Source organism: Anolis carolinensis, chromosome 4, assembly GCF_035594765.1.
Source record: "Anolis carolinensis isolate JA03-04 chromosome 4, rAnoCar3.1.pri, whole genome shotgun sequence".
In the NCBI taxonomy this organism is placed as follows: Eukaryota; Metazoa; Chordata; class Lepidosauria; order Squamata; family Dactyloidae; genus Anolis; species Anolis carolinensis.
The window spans coordinates 156,148,227-156,170,439 of NC_085844.1; the positions used below are offsets into that span (position 1 = coordinate 156,148,227).

The following is a 22,213-nucleotide window of genomic DNA, read 5'->3' on the forward strand; positions in this document are numbered from 1 at the left end:
TGTCTTGTAGATCATCTTCTGAATGTGCACAGACTATGTTATCATCAGCATATTTGAGTTATATAACAGATGTTGTTGTGACCTTGTTTTTGGCTTTAAATCTGCTGAGGTTAAATAGCTTGCCATCTGTCTGATAGATGATTTCCGCCCCTCCTTTCCGTTCCCCTCTTTTGAGGCTGGATCTACACTGCCCTATATCCCACGATTCCTATGTGGTCCGTGGTTTCCTTGATTTTTTTATTGTGTCAGAAGCGACTTGAGAACATACTGCAAGTCGCTTCTGGTGTGAGAGAATTGGCCGTCTACAGGGATGTTGTCCAGGGGACGCCCGGATGTGTTGCTGTGTTGATGTGTCCCCGCAGTTCCCATGATGTATGGAGATAACACTTTTCCTCTGGGTGGATCTTTGTCTTTACTCTCGCGGCTTGTTCTTGGCCTTGCAGCCCTTCTGATGTGGAGTATCTATTGGCCTGTAGAGCCCGGTTTAGGTGTTTCAATTCCCCTTGTTGGGGTTGCAGATTCTTTTCCCTTGGCCTGCAAGGGCTTCTTTTTTTACTTGGGTGATGGTAGTTTTTATTTAGATATCTATTCATGTGTGTATCCCAAGCAGGAAGCAACCAGGCTTTGAAGCTGCAAAGCTATTCAGTGCTAATCAAGGTGGCCAACTGCAACATTCACACTTGCCTCAATCAGACAAGAGTTCTTTTCCCCACCCTGGACATCCCACTTGCCTAGTTTCCAACAAACCTCACAACCTTTGAGCATGCCTGCCATAGATGTGGGCGAAGCGTCAGGAGAGAATGCTTCTTGGACATGGCCATACAGCCCAGAAAACTGACAGGAACCCAACCGGTAGGCTGCTAGGAATTGTGGGAGTTGAAGTACAAAACACCTGGCCAGGGTGGGGGGGGCGGTGTTTGCCCATGCCTGTGTTAGCCGCATTATTGGGGAAAGGAAGACTATAAATAAATAGGAGCGGCCAACTCGGAAGGCAGCCTTGTCCCAGTGCAGGTGAGCAGTGGATTCCCAGGTGTTAGCGACTCCAACTCCCAAGAGCCCCGGCCAGCTTGGCGAACTGCGAGGAACTCTGGGAGTTGAAGTCCCGCACACCTGGCTGGCGCGGGCGGGAGGTTGGGCGCCAATGCCTTGGGAGGGGCCGGAAAGGGTTAACCTCCCTGCGACTGCGGGAACACCTCCTCCTCCTCCTCCTCCTCCTCCTCCTCCGTGTGAGTGTGTCTCGCAGCCTGTTGCTCTCCTCGGGGCGAAGAGGAGGAGGAGGAGGTGTGGAGGCTGCAAAGGGGCTCCCAGCTGCTGTCGGCAGCGCATGCGCAGTGGCAGCCGCCCTCTCACCCCGCTCAGCTATGCCAAATATGCGCGAAGGGCAGCCGAGGCAGCAGCAGCAGAAGCAAGAGAGCCCCTCCGAGTGAGACTATGGGCGGCGAGAGGCACTCTTCCCTCACAGCGCCCTTCCCCTCGACGACGACGGCAACGAGGCAGGCGCCCTGAAGGCAGGCGGCATGGCTGACCCCCTGCGCCGCACGCTTTCCAAGCTGCGGGGCCGGAGGGAAGCCCGCGGAGGGGACGCCAAAGCCCCTCAGAGGCGTCACCAACACCAAGGCAACGGCTTGGGGAAGGAGACGGCTGCGACGGGGCCGAGAAACAGCGCGGAAGGAGGAGAAGCGCCGCGGCTTCCTCCTCTTCCTCCTCCTCCGTCGTCGTCGAGGCTCCCCGAAGAGGAGAAAGAGAAGGAGGAGGAGGAGGACTACTACGACAACTTGCTCCTTCCTTCCTCCGACGGCGTCCAAGGCGGGAAGCCTGCCCTCGAGGAGAGCGCGGGGAGGCTGCGCCTCCAGCTGCAGGAGGCCTACGCGCTGCTGCTCCACGCCATGCACGGCCTGCCCCAGGGATGCTCCGCGCCTCCTCTCCGTCCTCCCCCGCTCCGTCCCCCTCCTCCTCTTCGGAAGAGGCGCAGCAAGAGCCTCGACAGCCTCCCCGGCGCCCAAGCCAAGGCGTCCCTGAGGAGGAGCCGCAGCGAAGGAGCAGCCCTGGCGGAGGAGCAGGAGGAGGAAGAGGAGGCACTTTCGGCCCCGAGGAGGCGGGAAAGGGACCCGAAGCGCCAGCCGCCTGTGCCGCTGCCCTGCCAGGAGCCCACGGAGAAGAGCCTCCCGCCGACACCAACACCAACCGCCTCCTTCAAGCCGCCCGCGCTGACGGTGCGGAAGCTGCAGAAGTGGATGTACAAAGGGCGCCTGCTTTCGCTGGCCATCAAAGGGCGCGGAGGGGGAGGGGCGTCCGGGGAGACCCCCTCCTCGCCCTGCCCTCCCCCGCCTCCCCCGTCAGACCAAAGGATCTTCCTGACAGGTAAGGCCTCCTGGCAGCTCCCCGACCCAGCCAACGCTTGGCGTCTTCCAGACAGGCCCTATAACCCAGGATTGGATCCCAGGTCTTCTGTATATCCCACATTAATGTGTTGTCGAAGGTATTCATGGGTTGCTGTGAGTTTTCCAGGCTGTATGGCCATGTTCCAAAAGCAAGGTAAAGCCTCCTTGCAGCTCCTCAGCCCCGCCAACGCTTGACGTCTGCGTTGGGGGTGCTTTGAATGCGATTTTCTGCTTCTTGGCAGGGGTTTGGACTAGATGGACCATGAGGTCGCTTCCAACTCTACTATTCTATGATTCTATATGATTATGATTCTGGGGGCCCTCCCAGAAAGGCCCTATATCCCAGGATCTGATCCCAGGTTTGGTTGCATGCTGCTAGTCGCTTCTGCTGCAAGAGAATCGGTCCTCTACAAAGACGTTGCCCCAAGGGACGCCTGGATGAGTTACAGTGCTGCGCGGAGGCATTCTGAACTGTGCCGAGATAAGAAATGTGACCATGCTGTGTGTCCAAGAAACATACAGGTATAAACAACAGATAGGACAAAAAGTTCCTGGAATGCGCAGTATGGAAGCACTGTTTTTGTAAAACCAGGCCTCCAAGTAAGCACTGCCCATAACACTGAAGAAAACAATATAGAGGTTATAACAGTAGAGCTTAGTGACATCACAGTTACCTCTATGTGCATGCCCCCCAATTTTTTTCCCATTTCAGGATCGACTTGAAAAACTGCAAGTCGCTTCTGGTGTGAGAAAATTGGCTGTCTGCAGGGACGTTGCCAGGGGATGCCCCGATGTTTTTACCATCCTTGTAGGAGGCTTCTCTCATGTCCCCACATGGAGCTGATAGAGGGAGCTCTTCCATGCTCTCCTCGGATTGGATTCGAACCAGCAATCTTCAGGTCGACAACCCAACCTTCAATTCATCAGTCTTGCCGGCACAAGGGTTTAACCCACTGCACCACTGCCCCCAAATGAAGAGTTCTGTTCCTCCTCTCCTGAGAACTTTAATAGGCTCCATTGGGAGGTAGTAATTGCTGACTTTCACAGCCATAGTCACATATGGGGCTATGCTCAGGAGAATAAAAATGGAGAGGCTGTCCTCTCCTGGGCTGAATTACACAAACTATCATTCATGATAGTAAGCTCCCGCCATCCTATAACAGTGGGAGATGACACCAAGGATGTAACCCAGACCTTCTGTTTGTGAGTGAGCATTGTGCAGCAATGCACCAAATCAGTGGGACCACCAATACCAAACACACAGCATCAGCCGATAGTATGCCAAATGTTGCCAACTATAAGGCCTCAGGAAGTCTGATTTAAATGAAGATTCAACTTCAGAAAGACAGATTGGTCTAAATTCTCAGACATGTTAGATCAGGCATGGGCAAACTATGGCCCTCCAGGTGTTTTAGACTTCAACTCCCACAATTCCTAACAGCCTCAGGCCCCTTCCTTTCCCCCCTCAGCTGAGCCTGAGGCTGTTAGGAATTGAAGTCCAAAACACCTGGAGGGCCAAAGTTTGCCCATGCCTGTGTTAGATAAGATCATATTGGTTGCCCCAATCCCTGAGGAATACGAGTGCTTTATCCCAGGTTTTCTGTATATCCCAGATTACCTGGCAGTGGGGACTCATATAATCCAGTCTAAAGCAGGAAACCTGGGATCAGACCCTGGGATATAGGGACTGTCTGGAAGGGACCTGGAAAAGTCACCCTCACTTTTCACTCTGTTGGAATGTATTCCTCCTCTTTGGGTGGGCTATTTGGTGTGTCACTCACTTCCAGAGTGACACCACCACAATGAGTGCAACCACGCTGTGGTATTATCACTTTTCAACTGTCATGGCTCAATCCTATGGGATTATCCTTGCACAAGGTCTTTAGCCTTTTCTGTCCAATGACTATCTCGTCCAGTCTTGACCAATTCAACAGTTTGCAGCCGCTACAAAAATGAAGTTTCTGGAGTTATAACGACTTCTTTAAAAGTAAGTGCTGCACAGTTAAATGGGAAATAACATTTTCAAACCAGAAACAGATTTTTTTCCAGATTTTGTTACATAGTGATATCACTTTGAGTGTCATGGCTCAATTCTATGGGATTGTCATTTTGCAAGGTCTTTAGCCTTCTCTGCTCAATAATGCTGGTGCCTCGCCAAACTGAAACTCTCACAACACTCTCTAACACAGTTTTTGTTCCTGGGATATAATTGTCATTTCCTAATTGGTTCCATCATAAAAACATGGAAAAAAGTTTGTCAAAATGAAAAAAACTTTGTTTTTGTGGGGAATCCTGCAGCACATTTTGCCATAGTTTTTCAACGAATAACCAGTTCAACATAGTTTGCAGCTGCTACAAAAATGAGGTTTCTGGAGTATAGCAATTGCTTTTAAAGTAAGTGCTGCGCAATTAAACAGGGAATGACACTTTCAAACCAGGAACATAATTTTTTTCCCTAATTTTGTTATATAGTTTTTTAACTCCCATAATTGCACAGCATTGAGCCGTGGTGGTGAAAGAGGTGTATTCTGCAGTGTAGATGCATTCCTATTCTTCTGTGGCTGAACTCTTTGGTTTGTGTGGAAGGAGTAGCTAGCTAGCCCCACGTTCAGAGTCAGGGTAGCTATTTGTGACAGTAGATACATCTACACCAGGCATGGGCAAACTTTAGTCCTCCAGTGTTTTGGACTTCAACTCCCACAATTCCTAACAGCCGGTAAGCTGAGTGAGAATTCAGGGAGTTGAAGTCCAAAACACCTGGAGGTCCAAAGGTTGCTCATGTGTGATCTACACTGTAGAAGTAATGCAGTTTGCCACTACTTTGACTGGCATGTTCAATATTACAAAATCATGGGAGTTGCAGTTTTACAAGGTTGTTAGCCAAAGAGTGCTGGAGCCTCTCTACCCACTCCAACAATTCCATAGCATTAAGCCTTGGTGGTTGAAGTGGTGTCAAGCTGCATTCTATAGTGTCAGTGCACCCAATGATGCCTACAGCTAATTAAATGTTAGCATTAGAGGCAGTCCCCAAGTTACAAACCAGATAGGTTCTGTAGGTTTGTTCTTAAGTTGAATAGATACTTTTTTGAAGTGGAACTCCAGCCAGAAATATCTATCTAGCTATCTTTGGATAGCATAAGGAAGGGTTAGCATCCTTTAGGAATTTGTTTCGCTGTCACAAGATTTCACTTCACTTTCCATCCCTGTGATAACTGGATTTTGAAAATTTTGATTTGTTGTGGAAACATAGATTTGTAAAAAAAGCTTCAGTGGAGACACCTTTTCTCCATGACAACAGTTTCAGGAATGAATTTCCCTTCATTACCCTCATTTTTAATTACTAGTTGTTTGTAAACCAGATGTTGTACTGCCTGTATATACAGTCAGTGAGGTGGTTCCTTTGCTTTCTCCTTGGGTTTGCTTCCAAATTCTTTGCATATACCAAAGTCTGTGGATGCTGGAGTTCCTTTGCACACACTGACATTACAGTGGTGTTACACACACGCACACATGGACATATATATATATAATGGCAAAATCAATGTTTGCCTTTTGGAATTAAAAAAACCCAATCCATAGATGATTGTATCCATGGGTTATGTAAATTTAACGTAAAGGCATGTGAAAGCAAGAAAATAAGAAAGGAGAGACTTTACAGATTTTCCATGCCAAATTCTCATTTGCAAGTGTGATGCCAAATTCATAGGAGGGAGAAGAGTATTATGCTCATGCTTGTATAGAGGAAGACTTTACCGTGTTACTAAGGATATTCATAGTTTAGTTACAATGGGCAATAAAATTCCTTCCCCATGGCGCAAAGTAATTTGTGTCCCATAGATTTCAGTGATACCCCTTGCACTTCTCACTCTTTCCCAGATAATGGAGGGAAGAAACAAGTAATGGAGGGAAGCATAGCAGCACCCCCTATACTGCAAATATACAGTAGTCTCAGAACAAACCCATTTCAATCCTTGGGACTTTACTTTGTTATAATATGCCTCACTTAAGCCAGTGGGTGTGCTTGCAAGTAGATGGATCAAGCTCATATAGCACAAGGTACTGTGCTTTGTTCTGAACCATTTTCTCTCCAATTTATATCTCTTTTGAACTAAAGTTGGCCCTCCAAGTCCACAGATTCAAGTATCCATGACTTTAATGTTTTTTTACAAATTCGAAAGCCAAACTTCCATTTTGCTATTTTATGTAAGGGACAATATTTTCCTTTGCTGTTGTATATAATGGGACTTGAGCATCTACAGATTTTGGTATCCACAGTGGTCCTTGAGCCAGACCCCCAACAAATATCAAGTGTGTCTAGTATATTGATGTTCAAATCATGTTTCTATTAAGATCAGTGTGGAAATTTATATTTTATAACTAAGTTTATATAGCTTTGAAAAACTGGAAATGTCCATGAAAACACCAGCTCTAGTGGCAAAAGAAAATACAGTATATGTGGGGAGGGGAATAATAAAACTCAAGTACCTGGTCAAGCACCAGTTCTTCTTTTTGTGTACCCTAAAGCATGAGAAATTCTAAGAAAGGTTGCCTGATCAGCATAGGCACTTCCAGAAAATACTTTCCTTTATATATTAATCATCTATGCACTACTAAATTGAGTTAATAAATCACTTATTCAAGTACCCACATGTGAAGTAAATCACCTAGTTCCCAAGTCCCCGTATGTGTTCCTCTTTGAAGCCCAAAATTTCTGCAAAAAGTACTGTGTTTATTTGCAGAAATGAGAAGGTACAAACCTGACTACAAAAGAAAGCGGGATAAAGAATATTTGTATTGTATCTTGTTTCCTGTCAAAATAGCTCTTTTACTGAGAAAGTCTACAGTATGCAGTAAGCTTATCTCAGAAATTGTGCAGCTTCAACAGAACATATAGCTTGTTACACCTAACTTGGCTAATGGTAGTGTTTACTGAATTCTAGTTCTTTTTCCATTTTGCAGTTTTTCCAGTAAGCACAAGGCAGCATATGACTTTCCTTCTCTCCAGTTCATCCTCAGAACAATCCTGGATAGTACAAATGCAGAGAGAATAGTTCAAAGAGTTTCATGGTATGGTGTTGATTTGGGAAAATCTGGATTCCCAGGTCTCAGTCTCATACTTTAACCCTTGCACCTAACAGGGTCTCACTTAGAGCACAATAAATATCTTAATTGTGTAGTTCCCCAGACAAGATAGTATGAAGTTAGTAGTCAATAAATTCAGGGCTCACCCTCAAAAATAAACAAGTCTTGATCTAGTGACAGTTCCTGCTTGACATTATAACTACTGCCTTTAGCTTAGCAGGACTTAAGGAGCAGAAGTCAGCCTAAGGTAAACACTTTTATGGATATTTCAGCATGTGTGTATCTGTGCACTGCAAACCGTGGGGCATTACTTTGGCTGGATTGTGCAGACAGGTTTCCAGTTGTCGTCACACTGGATGGATGGAGCAAGATGTGGAAATTCTGTATCAATCCTCAGATGCCTTCCACAGTGTTCAGGAACACTAGTACTTAGAGATTATAAGGAGAGCAGTTCAAGTAGTTTGTGACCATTCAGAAAGGAAAGTGAATCCAGTAGTTTTGAAAAGCTTAGCAGTGTCACAGATTCTGCCAGAGCCATCCATATTATGAAACCCTATTCATGTTGGCTTTAAAGTATGTTCACTGGGGCTTCAAATTAACATGCTTATTATCACACAATTAAAAAGATACTGGTAAACTTTTAACATGCTTTTTGTCATTGCATCTTAGTGCTTTTCATTTTCTCAAGCAACATTTGGCTAGAATAATTCTGCTAAACCTACAGGATTGTTGTGATGCTTTGGCATCATCAACTTGCTTTTGTTCTCCTGCTGTTTTTTTTTTTTAATTATAGACATAGTTGTGAGTCTAGTTTATACATTTACAAGTATTTTTGAAAATGAATCATGTGTTCAGAATCTACTTTCCAAGGAATGAAAGTTTTGTTAACCTCTTTGGTCACAATTTTCTAAAACGTAGGAGGGAACATCTGTTTGCTGTAGGAAGATTTTTGAGAAGCTGCTCTTAACTGTTAGTTCTACACTAATGTGTAAGCATAGTGATGTTTATCAAATATTTTTAACTAAAGCTACCTGAGCAACCACCACTGGGGCTAGCAGGCAGACATGTATAGGATTGTACTATAAATTTACTTGTGACTGATGCCCCCTGATTTCAGGTTTAGCTGAATATATGTATTTAGGATTGCTCCCATAATGATGTTTCACTGAGAACACTAGGTGAAGCTGTGAATGTTTTTGGATCTTGCTAAAATGACCAGGTACAAAGGAGACAACCATGTTTGCCTATTCTGGGGCAGAGCACAGATATCTATCAAAATTCTTGATTTTTCAAACTTGATAAAATTATTACAATATCAGTATACTCTTTAGATCTTGCTTGAAAAATCTAGGTGCTTAGACAGAGATGCAGCATTTTTCCAGTTTCTTGCAGTATTAGTGTTCATGTAAAAAGGATACATTACCAGGTGCTCATGCTTTTTATAATTTATGCACCTCTTCATAGTTAAGTTAGTAGGAATTTAAATATTTCTTTTCTTGCCCTCTTAACAGTGTGTGGTCCCTATTAACTGTAAGAATCAGCTACTTTCTTGTAGGGCTTCTTTCATGTTTTAACTTTCCAATGCAACTAAAATAGCTTCAGTGGAAAGTGCTCTTCAAGGGTGGCTTTCCCCTCCCAGCTTTGTTTTAAGTCCTGTTCCAGGATTATGCCCGGTTTAAAGTTTCATTGCTCTAAATCCTCCTGCGTTTATTGCATAATACTCCTTCAGAAAAATATAATTAGCAAAAGCATTCTAAGTATTGGTTGTACAATCATATTGCATTCTGTGTGTTGTTTTGCAGGCGTATGAAAGTTAGAAGACATATAATCATAAGGAATTTGTTAATTGTACAGACTTGAACAGTCACAGTGAAAGAAATAGACTGGCTTCCAAACCATGCGTTGATATGCAGAGAATGGTTCTCACCCCACAGAATAGTGGCTTCTGGGTTATAGTTAAGTAACAATGAAATATAAAATACCTGTACTATGCAGTGAGCAATTCCATTTATTTTGCAAGGTACATGTTTGCTTGTTTAAAAATATATAATTAGAAACCATTTATGAGGCAGATCAGTGTATTTATTAGTATGGTATGGAGGAATAATAATGTTAAACATGCTGGATGCATATTCTGTTATCACTATTAAGGCAATACCTTTATTAAACTAATTAAAAGGGAACACATGCTCCATTATATAAAAAAACTCTTGTTGATCATGAATCTAAGGGAAAGGACAGTATAATAACACCTTTCCCAAGTTCTCTTCATTGCTCAATTGAAATTAAAACAGCTGACTTCCTAGTGAATATTTCTTTAGTACACTGCAAATCTTCTGTCCAGAACCTTAAAACTGAAGCTTAGATAATAAAAATGGTTTATTGAGACTTTAGATTAGGGCTGATTTTTATTGCTCATTCTTTGAAAAATTCAGAGGTTAGCTAGTAGATATTCCTGACATTGGAATAAATGTGCATTAGATACAATTTCTCATGCAGTTTTTTCACACATAACACACCTCACAATAACCAATTTGCTGTGTTTTTTAAAGTCATTTCCAATTTATGAGAACTCTAAAGTAACATACTATGGGACTTCTTGGGGCTTAGAGTATGCAACTCATCCAAAGTGCAAATGAGTAATCACATATGGTCTACATCAGGTTAAATGGCATTCTTTCAGCCTACATTAGAAGAGTTAATCCAGTGAGAAAGACATTTAAAATTTTGCCAAGTTTTCTTTAGCTTATTAGGCATGGCAAGTTTGTGCATAAGGAGGGATTTTTTTAAAGTGCATCTTCCAGAATTCCCAGGTTGGTATGGGACTTATGGCTGGGGGATTCTGGGTGTTGTACCCCAAAACTGAGTTTTCCAAGGTCTGTCTAAGACAGAACACTGAAACACATTCTGTAATTCTTTAATTACATCTGGCTTTTTTCATTCTTAATACGTTGTGCATAGAGGAGGATAAAGCTTTAATAGTCAAGAATCTTGTCTCTTGGTGGGTAATGATAACTACACTGTATTATAAATGAACATTTATTAAGATATGTGAGTAAAGTATGAAATCTTGGAGAGGGGACAGATTCCCTTATTGTAATGTCTGTACTTGGAATGTGGTGCAAGTTCAGACATGGCCATGGTATCGTTTGTAATTATGTGAAGACTTCACTGCTGTCAGTGAATCTGGTCATATTTGAGATTTTAGCTGTCAAAAGATGCAGTCTCTTACTTTCACCCCAACCCATGGGGTCTCTCCTGATGTTGTGGTAAAACGATATCCATGAAATGCCTGCATGCCAAACTTGATAGCAAACACACATGTTAACATTAGCAAATCATAACATTTGCTCATCTTACATTTTTTTCAGTTCAGCCTGTTAATCACTTCAGTAAAAAACAAAAACACACACACATCAGCTACATCCACCTGGGATCCAAGATTAATTTGTGGAAATACTGTCTGCCTTTTAATCACACACACAAACACTGCTGTATAATATGCACAGGCTACACCTATATTGTATGTAGTCAAAATCAAACAACTCTTGACTCTTTTGAGTGCTGTTCTGATCAAGACTTTACTCTATATGTGTGTGAAACAGTAGAGCCTTTTAGGCCTTATAGACAGATGTGTAGTGTGCTGCTTGAGTCCTTTTAATAGGTTCTTTCACACACACAAACACACACCATTCAAAAAATTCTCCTCACTCTGCATGTTCAGTGGCAACTATTTGAAAACTTGAAGTGGCACAAAAGCCCACTTAAATACTCTGCTAAACGATGCCGTGTAAACAGAGCCTTCTGTTTTTGAAACACAAGTTGAAGTTATGAAGTGTTGATTCCGTTTTTATGGGATTCTGATATGTCCTCTGCTTTCCTTTGGATCGTGGTTTCCAAACCCAATCTGAATTGACCTTCTGTGAAAATCAGGCTGCAGAGCTCCTTATAAGCTCTGTTGGATTCAGTGAAACTTTCCTCTAAGTAAACAGGCTTGCTATTGGGCTAGGCACACTTGGCATATGTTCCACTGCAATCCGTTGGGCCTCTGAGTAAACATGAGTAGTATTGGGAAGAGATATCTGCAGCTTGATCCTTCACTGTTTACTTGAAAGTAAATTCCAGCGAGTTCAATGCCATCTGAGGGCCAGTTTTTCCACTTGTAAATATGATTTGAATATAGCATTAAAACATTTCTTTGGATAACTAGTTTCAGTATATTGTCTTTTTAAAATAATAATAATAATAATAATAATAATAATAACAACAACTTTATTTTTATACCCCGCCCCATCTCCCCGAAGGGACTCGGGGCGGCTTACATGGGGCCTAGCCCGATAAGACAATCAATATCAATAGAACGACTATAAAACAATTATACCAGTAAAACATCAAAGCAATAAAACAATTGTTAAAATCAGCAAAAAGCATACCAAAAACATACAATATTAAAACAGGAGACTAATTCATAAAATCCAGAACAGAATGTTCAGCCTTCATAAACACTTTTTGCAGGTATTAACATCACTTATGGGCTGTCCTTTAAAAATGCAATCTGTATTATCTGACTTTAGAACTGTGTGCCTATCAAGCAGCTTTAATAAGCCTTACAGTTATTGACTGTAAGGTGATTTACTGTTGGTGTAAATGCTGTTGTTGAAATATTTGCATTTTCCAAGTGGTCATGCAGGTGTCATTGTCACTGCACAATGGGACAAAACAAGGCATTTTCACCTGTTGCTCTATCTAGTTGTGTAATTGTAAGGTCCAGTATTATTTCAGCATAGTTGCATCTCTGAAGATTTATGCTGCCCATCTACTGGACAGGATCTCAACTGTAGGTTTAAGAACAACCATACTTAGAATAAACCATTTGAAATAAATAGGACATAAATTAACGTGTGTGTAAAGTAGATTCTAGTAATGCATAGTTCAAGTCTGGACTAATGTATTCAACTTTTCATCTCTTTACAGATTTGATTGAAAATGTTTACATACCTTCTGTGAGCAGAAGGGAACTTAAGACCTTTAAGGCCAACGAAGGCACTGAGTGCCGGACCCGGTTTGCAAGCATCACTGTGTCCAAGAAGCGGAACTGGCTACACCAAAGTTCTCCAAGGGTATCTAATTTGGAAAAAGGAAACACTCATAAGAAAATGTCAGGCGAAAGTCACTGTGCATTGAAATGTCCAAGTCCCTTGCTTGAGCCGAAGATATCTCAGAGTTTCCCCAAGAAACTGCTAGGGCATGAAAGCCCTAAAAGAACAGCCAATTTTCTACATGTTGCTGAGAATGGGATGAGCCATTTGACACTGCAAAACCCTGCTTTGGATTTCAGCGAAGATAATGATGCAGATGATGAAGGAGAAATATGGTATAATCCTATCCCTGAAGATGATGAGCCTGACTTCCCTTGTTTCCAAAGTGGAAATGCTGATCGCTCTGACTCTCAAGCCATTAATTACAAGCTGCCCTCTGGGAACTGTCTAATTAAAGTGGCAAGACATAATGAACACCTTCCACAATTCTTGGACTCCACTGGAAACACTCAGCCAAGGGAAGTTAATCAAATAGATTGTGTGCATTCCATGGAACATTTGCAAGTACACAAGGCAAAGCCCACATGCAGTATTCTGACTGGGTTTGTTACAGATGATATCTCTGGATTAAAAGGTACTTCCGCAGGTAAGAGAAGTGTGTAGCTGCATGATCTTGGCAATATTTATATATATTACATTTTTCATTCCTGTCTAGGTGATACCAGCTTTGTTCTTAGTGTACTTACTCTATATACAAATGTATAATTATAGAAATGTTTGTCAAAATAACAACCCAAAATACATGGGGCCACTTAACCACATTCAGTGTGGGTACTGTACCTTAACGCTTTAAAAAAAGGGAACAATTCCCTTATCTGCGTAGAGTAATGTGGAATGACCTTTGACTTATCTACAGGTCATATTAAAATTGTTATTTTGACCCCAAAACTTGCCCTTGATTTATACTTGAGGTCGACTTATATATGAGTATATACAGTAATTTCCCTAAATGTTCAAATTTTCCTCAAATGCAGTTTGCATGTTAATATATGCAAATTACTAAAAATAGCAGCAGTACATTCAGTTATCTATTATGTATGAACTTGCTTGTGTTCTAGAAACAAAGGTGCTTTAACCTAAATATTGGAAATAGAAGAAATGATGTTACCGCATGAATGTACAAGCTGTATCCACTTAGAACTAAGTCCTGTTCATGTCAAGAGTCAGACGCCAGTTATCATACAAAACAAAGTTTATTCCGAAGATAAGCCAAAAAATAACAAACACAGGAAATATCCTTGAAACACTTCACTTTTCAGTGTTTCGAGAGTAGATTGGACAATAATAACTCAAAAACGAGCCACGCTAATTTCCCATGCTGGCATTCAATAAAAAACTAAATAATGCTTCAATTCAGCTTTGGAAAACAAATAGAGTTAATTGCAGGAAAATAAACAAACTAGAAAAGCAGTAAAGCTGCTTCCACGGTGCAGATAAGCCGAGAGCCTCAAAGGGATGATGAATAGCCGTCGTCAGAAGAATCCAAGGTCAGGTCAGGAGGCAGCAGAAATTCCGAAAGACAAACCAATAGTCAGAAGCCGGGAGTAGCCGTCAGTCAGAGGGCGTAGACAGAAGCCAGGTCAAATTCAATCCAAAGTCCGAAGAGGGTACAGTCATCCAAAACAGGTACACGATAAGACACAGCGAGAGCCAAGCTAGATGATATCAGCAGATTCAAATCATAGTCCAAGTCCAGTCTTCATGGAAACACAGAGATCCCATTGGCCCCTCAGCAACACCTTGCCACATGCAAAGTGCAGTGGCCAAACATTCCCATTTTATTCCCCTTCCTCCTGGGTGACCAAACACTCACACCCAAACACCAGGTGTCCCAAATCTACTCAGAGTCTGAACTCCACACAGCTAGAGCTCGTGGATCTGGAGTACCTAGCAATTCGTCGGAGTCCCAATCATCCTGCCCACACTTAGCCCCATGAACACTTAAAGAACCATCCTCCCTTCTCCAAGCATCCCAATTGGGATCAGCTCCTGCAGAAACCCCAGGTTCAGAAGTATCCATAAGCCCCAAATCCCCAGACATCTCCGGTGGCTGTGCCCATTCAGTGCCCGCTTCCCCAGCCACCACCTGTTCCTCAGCATCCATCTCCCCATCTGAATCTTCCTCAGAAGATCCCCCATATAGCTCTCTAAGTCGCTTCCTGCGCAACTCCTCCAGTGAACCCTCATCACGAGGGTTTTTTCTTCCTCTTCGAATTCCATCACCATCAACCATAATCCCCGAAGGCGCAGTCACAACAGTTCAACTCTGCAAAGCGTATGTTTATGTAGCCATTTATATGATTGCATTGTATGAGGACAATCTTCAGGACTGGGAGAGCTTAGCTGCATGAGTTAAGTGATTAGCAAATGTGACACCATTCATCTGTGTATCTGAATCCCCTACTTTAGGTTGGCTGGTTTCTTGATGTGTGTGTGGGGAAGTGATGGTACATACGGTAGATGTTGATCAGGGTAAGAAAGTTGCATCAGGGTAAGAAAGTATTAAAACACATTGTAAGTGTAATTCCAATGAAAGTACATATTTTTAAGCTTTGGAAGGCACCTCACTTTCTGTCCCTGTGATAATTGGATTTTGAAAAATGTGGCTTGTTGTGGAAACAAGAATTGGTGAGAAAGTTTCAGTGGAGACCCCTTTTCCCCATGATAACTCTTCCAGGAGTGAATTTTCCTTCCTATGGGTAGATTTCTCTCACTTTCTATTGTCTCACCTTCGTTCTTAACTATGAGTTGTTTGTAAGTCGAATGTTTGTAACTTGGGGACTGCCTGTAAACTGTAGAGTTCACTTTCACAAGACTGAATGATGGCCACCAATATGATCATCTTTAAAAGTGAATTGAATAAAAATTCATGAAGGATAGAACTGTGCCTATTGGTTATGATGGCTGTATATTGCTTCCCATTGTCGGTGACAGTCTACCTCTCAATACTGGTTGCAAGAAATGAGCCAAAATGTGTTGTTATGTGAACGTCCCACCCTAGTCTTCTTGTAGTGTCAGCTTGGTCATGTCTTAACAAATGCTAGACAAGACAGTCCTTGGGTCTTATGTAGCACTGCATTTTAAAATATATTTTTATCTGTACTGCTAATTTGCCAGTAGTTTCATAGGGATTGTTTTATAACAGTGCAATCCCATAGAGATCTAAGCAGAAAGACAATCTAGTGAATTGAGTAGGATTTGTTCTCATGTAAGTGGGCATGGAGCTGAAGTATACAAATCATTTATTCTTGTTGCAGGATGAGACATTTTAACTTAGAACAATAGTGATTGCCTCTCAGATTGATTAGCTTTAGACTTTCAGTGTTGCCACTGAATGATGCACAGGAGTACTAAATGATTATCATCATTGATATGAGAGGACCTCTACTAGCAGGGTGAAAATTCAATCACAGGTTTAGGCTTTTTACTCTCACGTTAGAAATTAACTTCAGTAAAGATACTTAATTTCCAGATTTGACTATTATGACCTTAGACCTCTACTACTTTCTGTAGCCCCAAATGACATTGTGGCTGTGGATACAAAGTACCAATAAATTAAGAAGGAGTATCATTTGGGAATCATAGGTCTGATGACTTTGTGAGCACAAGGCTTGAAATGTGGATAATGTAATCTTCACTATATTGTAATGTATTTGAATATACATCTCCATTCCAATTGAGGCCAGGCTGTGGCGTAAGCTGGTGAGCAGCCAGCTGCAGCCAGCTGAGACCAATCACTCTGACCAAGAGGTCATGAGTTCGAGGCCAGCTCGGAGCCTGCGGTTGTCTTCTGTCTTTGTTCTATGTCAAGGCATTGAATGTTTGCCTTATATGTGTAATGTGATCTGCCCTGAGTCCCCTTCGGGGTGAAAAGGGCGGAATATAAATACTGTAAACAAATAAATAAATAAATTTCAGGGCAACATATATCATGTTTCTGCATGTTTTCATTGCTTTCAGGTGAGGTTAAACAACAACCTGTTGGGGATGATCCAGTCTAATGTACTAAATCACAGTGGAATGTTTTATTTTTTTGTTAAATGGGACATTGCTTTGGCTGAATCATAGTGCTGATTTCTCATATTGTTTAAATTCCCATTAAGTGATTGGCAACATTATGTCTTTGATACATGCTATCTACAACTATTGATTTGACTGCATCATTGTATTCTTTCTTTCTTGTTTGAGGCTTCTTCTCACATGCATCCTGTGAAAATTGTCCAGTGGTCCTTTTAATTGATTTTGCTGGAGCAATCTGTTTGGGACCTTAATGTGGTCTGCTATATGAGGTTGTCCATTGATATTTGAGTAGTCAGTGTAGCCAAAATGTTCTTTTCTTTGTCAATTTCTGAGTTCAATTTATATAATATGTTAAAAGAGACTGTATTTGAGGAAACTTATACATATGCTTATTCATATGCCCCATCCACTTTATTGGGAGTTGTTCCCCAGTATGTGCATACAGAACGGTAGTTTCAGGAACAGAGATATTTATCTTTATTTATGATGCAGGAAATTGTACATTCAGGTCTTTAGTGGGGCGGACTTGAGAATTTTTCTTTTCACAGCATTGTCATGGTTTTCTTGTGGAATGCTAATCAATATTTAGGTTTCTGCTGAGTTTCTAATAATTGATTTTTTTTCCAGCTGGGAAGTATGTATAATCTCTGCAGGAAAGTTGCATGCATTCTGTATCAAGTATCATAGAGTAATATATTTTTAATAGAAGTCTTTTGTTATAGTAAATTAAACTAGATGCTTTTTACATTACGGAAGAAAATGTGTTGCTTAACAAAACTGAAATTTCTTCTCAATTGGGTGCAATAATAAACCTTGATGAAATTGATTGTGTATTTATCCTGTACTAGTTCTTGGGTATTGAGTTAATGAAGTTGTTTTAAATACAGCTTTGCTTCGGTGTATATGGTACACATTGAATAGCAACCACACTGAATACTTTAATTGTAGAAGAGTCCCTGCTGCTAAATAATTGGCTTTATTGCTAAAGAGTATTTAGGGATTCCTTTAATCCTGTTAAGGTGTCTACAGTTAATTTTAGTCAAAGCTGAAGTGACAGCTCATCTAGACAAAATTACCACAAAGAAGGCAAGTAGGCTCTGTTAGTATGAACATCTAGTATTGTGTGACACATGGAGGTGTTATGAAGCTGTGTATATTATGCAGTATATTTTCATGGATTGACATTATAGCTAATGTCCTCTGTCTAGTGGCCATCTGAACACTAACCTAAGGAAGTATCATTCTGTTCTGGAGGAAAACTTGGATGTCTCTGTGAGTAAAAATGAAGCTAGATGAATGAATATAGATAGTGTGATTTTCGTGGCCACAGACTCAGTTGCTATACTGCCCTTTTATCTTGCCTAATGGAACCCCTGGTGGTGCAGTGGATTAAACCCTTGTGCCAGCAGGACTGGTGACTTGAAGATTGGGTTGCTGACCTGAAGGTTGCCGGTTCGAATCCAACCTAGGGGAGAGCGCAGATGAGCTCCCTCTATCCGGTCCAGCTCCATGCAGGGACATGAGAGAAACCTCCCACAAGGATGGAAGGAACATCAAAACATCCGGGCATCCCCCTGGGTAATGTCCTTGCAGACGGCCAATTCTCTCACACCAGAAGCAAGCTCCAGTTTCTCAGGTCACTTCTGACATGAAAAAAAATCTTGTCTATTTAGATAACCATGGTTAAAGATGAGCTAGGAAGAAGTGTCTAATGTTCTCCATATTTTTCAAAATATATCTGTCTACTTTTCTTCCTTCTCCGTAACTCTTAAAATCAATGGGAGGTAAGGATATGTTGACTTCTTTCTATATAGATAGCGACTTTCCCTTTGAACCCTGCATGTGTTTCTGAACCTTTCTAAACACAAACCTTCTTAGCTTGAAGGACTACTGAAAGGAGGGTCTTGAACCACATGATTGCAGAAGGCTTCATGGAGTTGCTTTCTCAGCCGATGTCAAGCTGTTTAATGGTCTTCTTGCTTCTAAGTCACTTAAACTTTACTGTTTTATTTTTTCACTGCAGAGCTCTGCTGTGTTGCCATTTTTAAAAATACATTCCAGATTAAGCATCCGGTTTTCCTTTTGACAAGAAACATGATAGCGTCTTCTGCTAGTACAACTTTTTTTTAGACAATTGCGAGCCTTCTCAAAAGAAAATAAGGTTGTTTCTTTATTGGTCTCGCTATTTAAATCTTAACTATAGTGTTCACTGCTGGGGCCTTTTGAGAGAATGTTTACAGAATTATGCCTAGTATCTTTAAGACTTCCTAAAAAAGGAAGGAAGGAAGGAAGGAAGAAAACCAGGAAAGTAGTACTTTCAGTGTGGGAGGAACTGAAAGGAGCATTCTTTTTCTTCTACCCTTTCCTGAAGTTCATATTTGGATGAACTGCTTTCTTTCTTTCTCTTCATTTTACATGTTCCTGTTTTAATTTAAGGATGATAGCTTCTGGGTTTTTAAGGGGAAACTATTGAGCAGGAAGACAAATCTTTGCTGACCATATTGTCTTTAGTGGAAACCCATTGTTTCCTTTGTCAGATCTAGAACTCAAAGCAGGTGAGCAACTTTTCAGCCTTTCATGCATGCTCATTATATACCATAAGGTAAAAGTAAAGGTTTCCCCATGACATTAAGTCTAGTTGTGTCAGACTCTGTGGGTTGGTGCTCATCTCCATTTCCAAGCCAAAGAGCCGGCGCATTCGTAGATGCCTCCAAGGTCATGTAGCCGGCATGTCTGCATGAAGCGCCGTTACCTTCCCACCGGAGCAGTACCTATTGATCTACTCACATTTGCATGTTTTCAAACTGCTAGGTTGGCAGAAGCTGGGGCTAACAGCAGGAGCTCACCCCACTCTCCAGATTTGAACCGCTGACCTTTTAGTCAGTAAGTTCAGCAGCTCAGCGGTTTAACTCGCTGTGCCACCAGGGACTCCATACATACATACATAGATACAAAATTCACATATACTTCAGGTGCCCTGATGTGGTGGTCTAATGGAGTTATTTTCTCACATCTCCCAAGAGTAAAAATGAGGGGACTCTTCTAGGACCACTGCTGCATATGCCTTGGCAGTGGTTCCTTGTGGCAAAGGAATGGGAATTTAGGGAGAGGAAGGAGCCTTCACTGGCCAAATGGGGAGGCACTAAACCCTGGATGCTCTTCACTGCTAAACTATCAATTTTCTTTAAAGATACAAAAAGACATTGAGCTTTTACTTGTTGACTAAATTTTTTCATTCCCCATTTAAGTCTGGTTAAATTAAAGCACTCAGTGCAAGCCAATAGATATATTGATCTAGTGCTCTAGGGAAAGGGCTATTGAGGCCGCCGAGTATTGATTTTTGTGGTTAATTTAAGTCATTCTATCTCTGCTTTTCCACAGGGTTGAATGCATGTTAATTTAATTAGGATTGACATTCTGGATTAAATGCACTTTAGTTCAATAAATGAGGTTTGTTTGGAGGAAAGCTGATCTAAATTTATGAAGTACAGTGATGCTTGGTTTCAGTTACAGAAAAAGTGTGTGAGAGTGAAGTCAGCATGGTTATAGCACTAGACTAGCATTGGGGCGACCTAGGTTCCAGTGTACACTTCAAATAGTCTTCTTTAAGCAAGACTTCAAAGACCTACAAATACAAACACAACTGTAATTGCAGTTCACAAAATATGAACATAACTTAGTTTTGAATGCTACATTCTACCATTAACATAGACAGTACCTGCCTTTCAGTTATCAGCACCCTTGCATATAAAGACTGACTGGCTTTTAACAGCAGTGCACCTCCTCTTTTTAATGTATTGGTTTACTGTTCAATTAGTGTTGTGGAGGCCTGTAGCAAAACCACAGTTTGTGCATTTGTTATATGTGTTTAGAATTGCATTTGTTCTGCAATTAAGATTTTATAGATTGACTGGGAACAATAACATAGCTGACGTGTCATAGGGCAAAATAATTACCTGTTTTTATATTGCCACTGTGTTTTGGAGCCGTGGCGGCGCAATGAGTTAAACCTTTGTGCCAGCTGAACTGCTGACCTGAAGGTTGAGTTGCTGACCTGAAGGTTGATGGTTTTAATCCGCTAGATGGGGTGAGCTTCTGTTGTCAGCTCTAGCTTGCGGTGACATGAGAGAAGCCTCCCAGTAACACATGCGGGCATGCCCTGGGCAATGTCTCTGTAGATGGTCAATTTCCTCACACCAGAAGCAACTTGCAGTATGTTCTCAGGTCGCTTCTGACACGATTCAAAACTGTGTATTTAAACGTTACGTGTTATTCACATAGCATTTGTCATTAATTCTTCCTCCTCACCATGCACTGTGAACCTAAAAACAGATGAATCTGGACCAGACTTGGCACACATACCTGATATGTTGAAATTTTATTATTGGAGGAGTTTGGGGGGAACTGACCTTCCTTTCTGGGAGTTGTAGTTCACCCACAACTAGAGAAACTGTGACCTCCACCGATGATGGACCTGGACCAAACGTGGCACACAGCACCACATGACTAACTCAACCTACTGGAGGGGTTTGAGGTGACTGATTTACCATATGGGCATTGTAGTTTACCTTACAGCCGGAGAGCACATTGAACCCCACCGATGATGCATCCAGAGCAAACTTGCCCAACATAACAAACTTTAAATCCAGATGGAGTTTCTCGGGGTTAACCTGACATGATGTCAGTTGTAGTTCATTTTTGTAGTGCATTTTGTTCCATTAAAACTGATTTTTCAAATAACCCAGGCAACACCGGGTACCCAAGCTAGTAGCAAATAAAAATGAAAGAAATATTAAGACAATAAAATATATACTGAGCACATAAAGCTTTGAGTGTGTTATAAAATCACAATGTTCTTTCTTTCTTAAAACAAAACAAAAATGTAAGAAAAATGATACGGTCCCAGCATCTAGACCTGATCCTCCTTGCAAGAACATATGGTAAAATTCTCTTTGACTTCAGTGCTTTAGCAACAGAATTGACTCCACGCACATTTAATACCTGGATGCCACATTGCCATGAAGGATTCCAGTGAGAGGTTTTTTTTTCTCCTTCTGGCATCATTTTTCATTCTAGCACTTAAGCTAAAAAGAAGAAATGCTGAAACTACCGGATGTTAAATGCAAAACGTCAAGAATGCTAGATTGACTTCTCCATCCTAATGAAGCCTAGGAAAGTTTTTAATATCTTGGCTCTCTTTTCTAAGCCTTTGCCAGAGGCTTCTGACAGAAAAAGAAGATTAATGTTAGTAGGCTAAAGCATGGCACTCATTACTATAGAATGCTTCAGAGCAGCCCACCAGTGGGACTGCGCTGTGATTTGCAGTACAAGGGGAGCCTTTGTCCAGTTTTATCAAATACCACATTTCTTACGAGCTGCTTGCCAGAAAAGCACAGCAGGCGTGCTAGAAATAGTCTATTCCATGTAAGGAAACAACTTCAATAGAAACACAGCAACTAGGAGAAACAAGAAAATTCATTGAGGCTCCTGGAAAACAGACTTTGAGCAGTATTGTCTTCCCAAATGGAGTGGGGGTGGGGGGCAAAGTCTGCTGCTTGTGAATTTGTATCTGGAAAGTAAGTTTTTCAGCTGAGTTAATAAAAGGCCAGCTAACTGGCTGAGGATCTTTTT

General features: G+C 41.6%; 1 protein-coding gene across 2 annotated transcripts in view; it reads left to right on the forward strand.

The window, feature by feature from the left end:
- The first annotated feature begins 1,205 nt into the window (after positions 1–1,205).
- Positions 1,206–22,213, forward strand: part of syde2 (synapse defective Rho GTPase homolog 2) — a 50,210-nt gene continuing 29,202 nt past the window's right edge. The window contains exons 1-2 of one of the 2 annotated variants that reach the window (XM_062978071.1): positions 1,206–2,361; positions 12,438–13,148. In XM_062978071.1, the coding sequence (XP_062834141.1) occupies positions 1,518–2,361; positions 12,438–13,148 (1,555 nt within the window). In that variant the 5' untranslated portion in view covers positions 1,206–1,517. The remainder of the gene's footprint in view (positions 2,362–12,437; positions 13,149–22,213) is intronic. The other variant, XM_003223069.4, reaches the window with a different exon arrangement.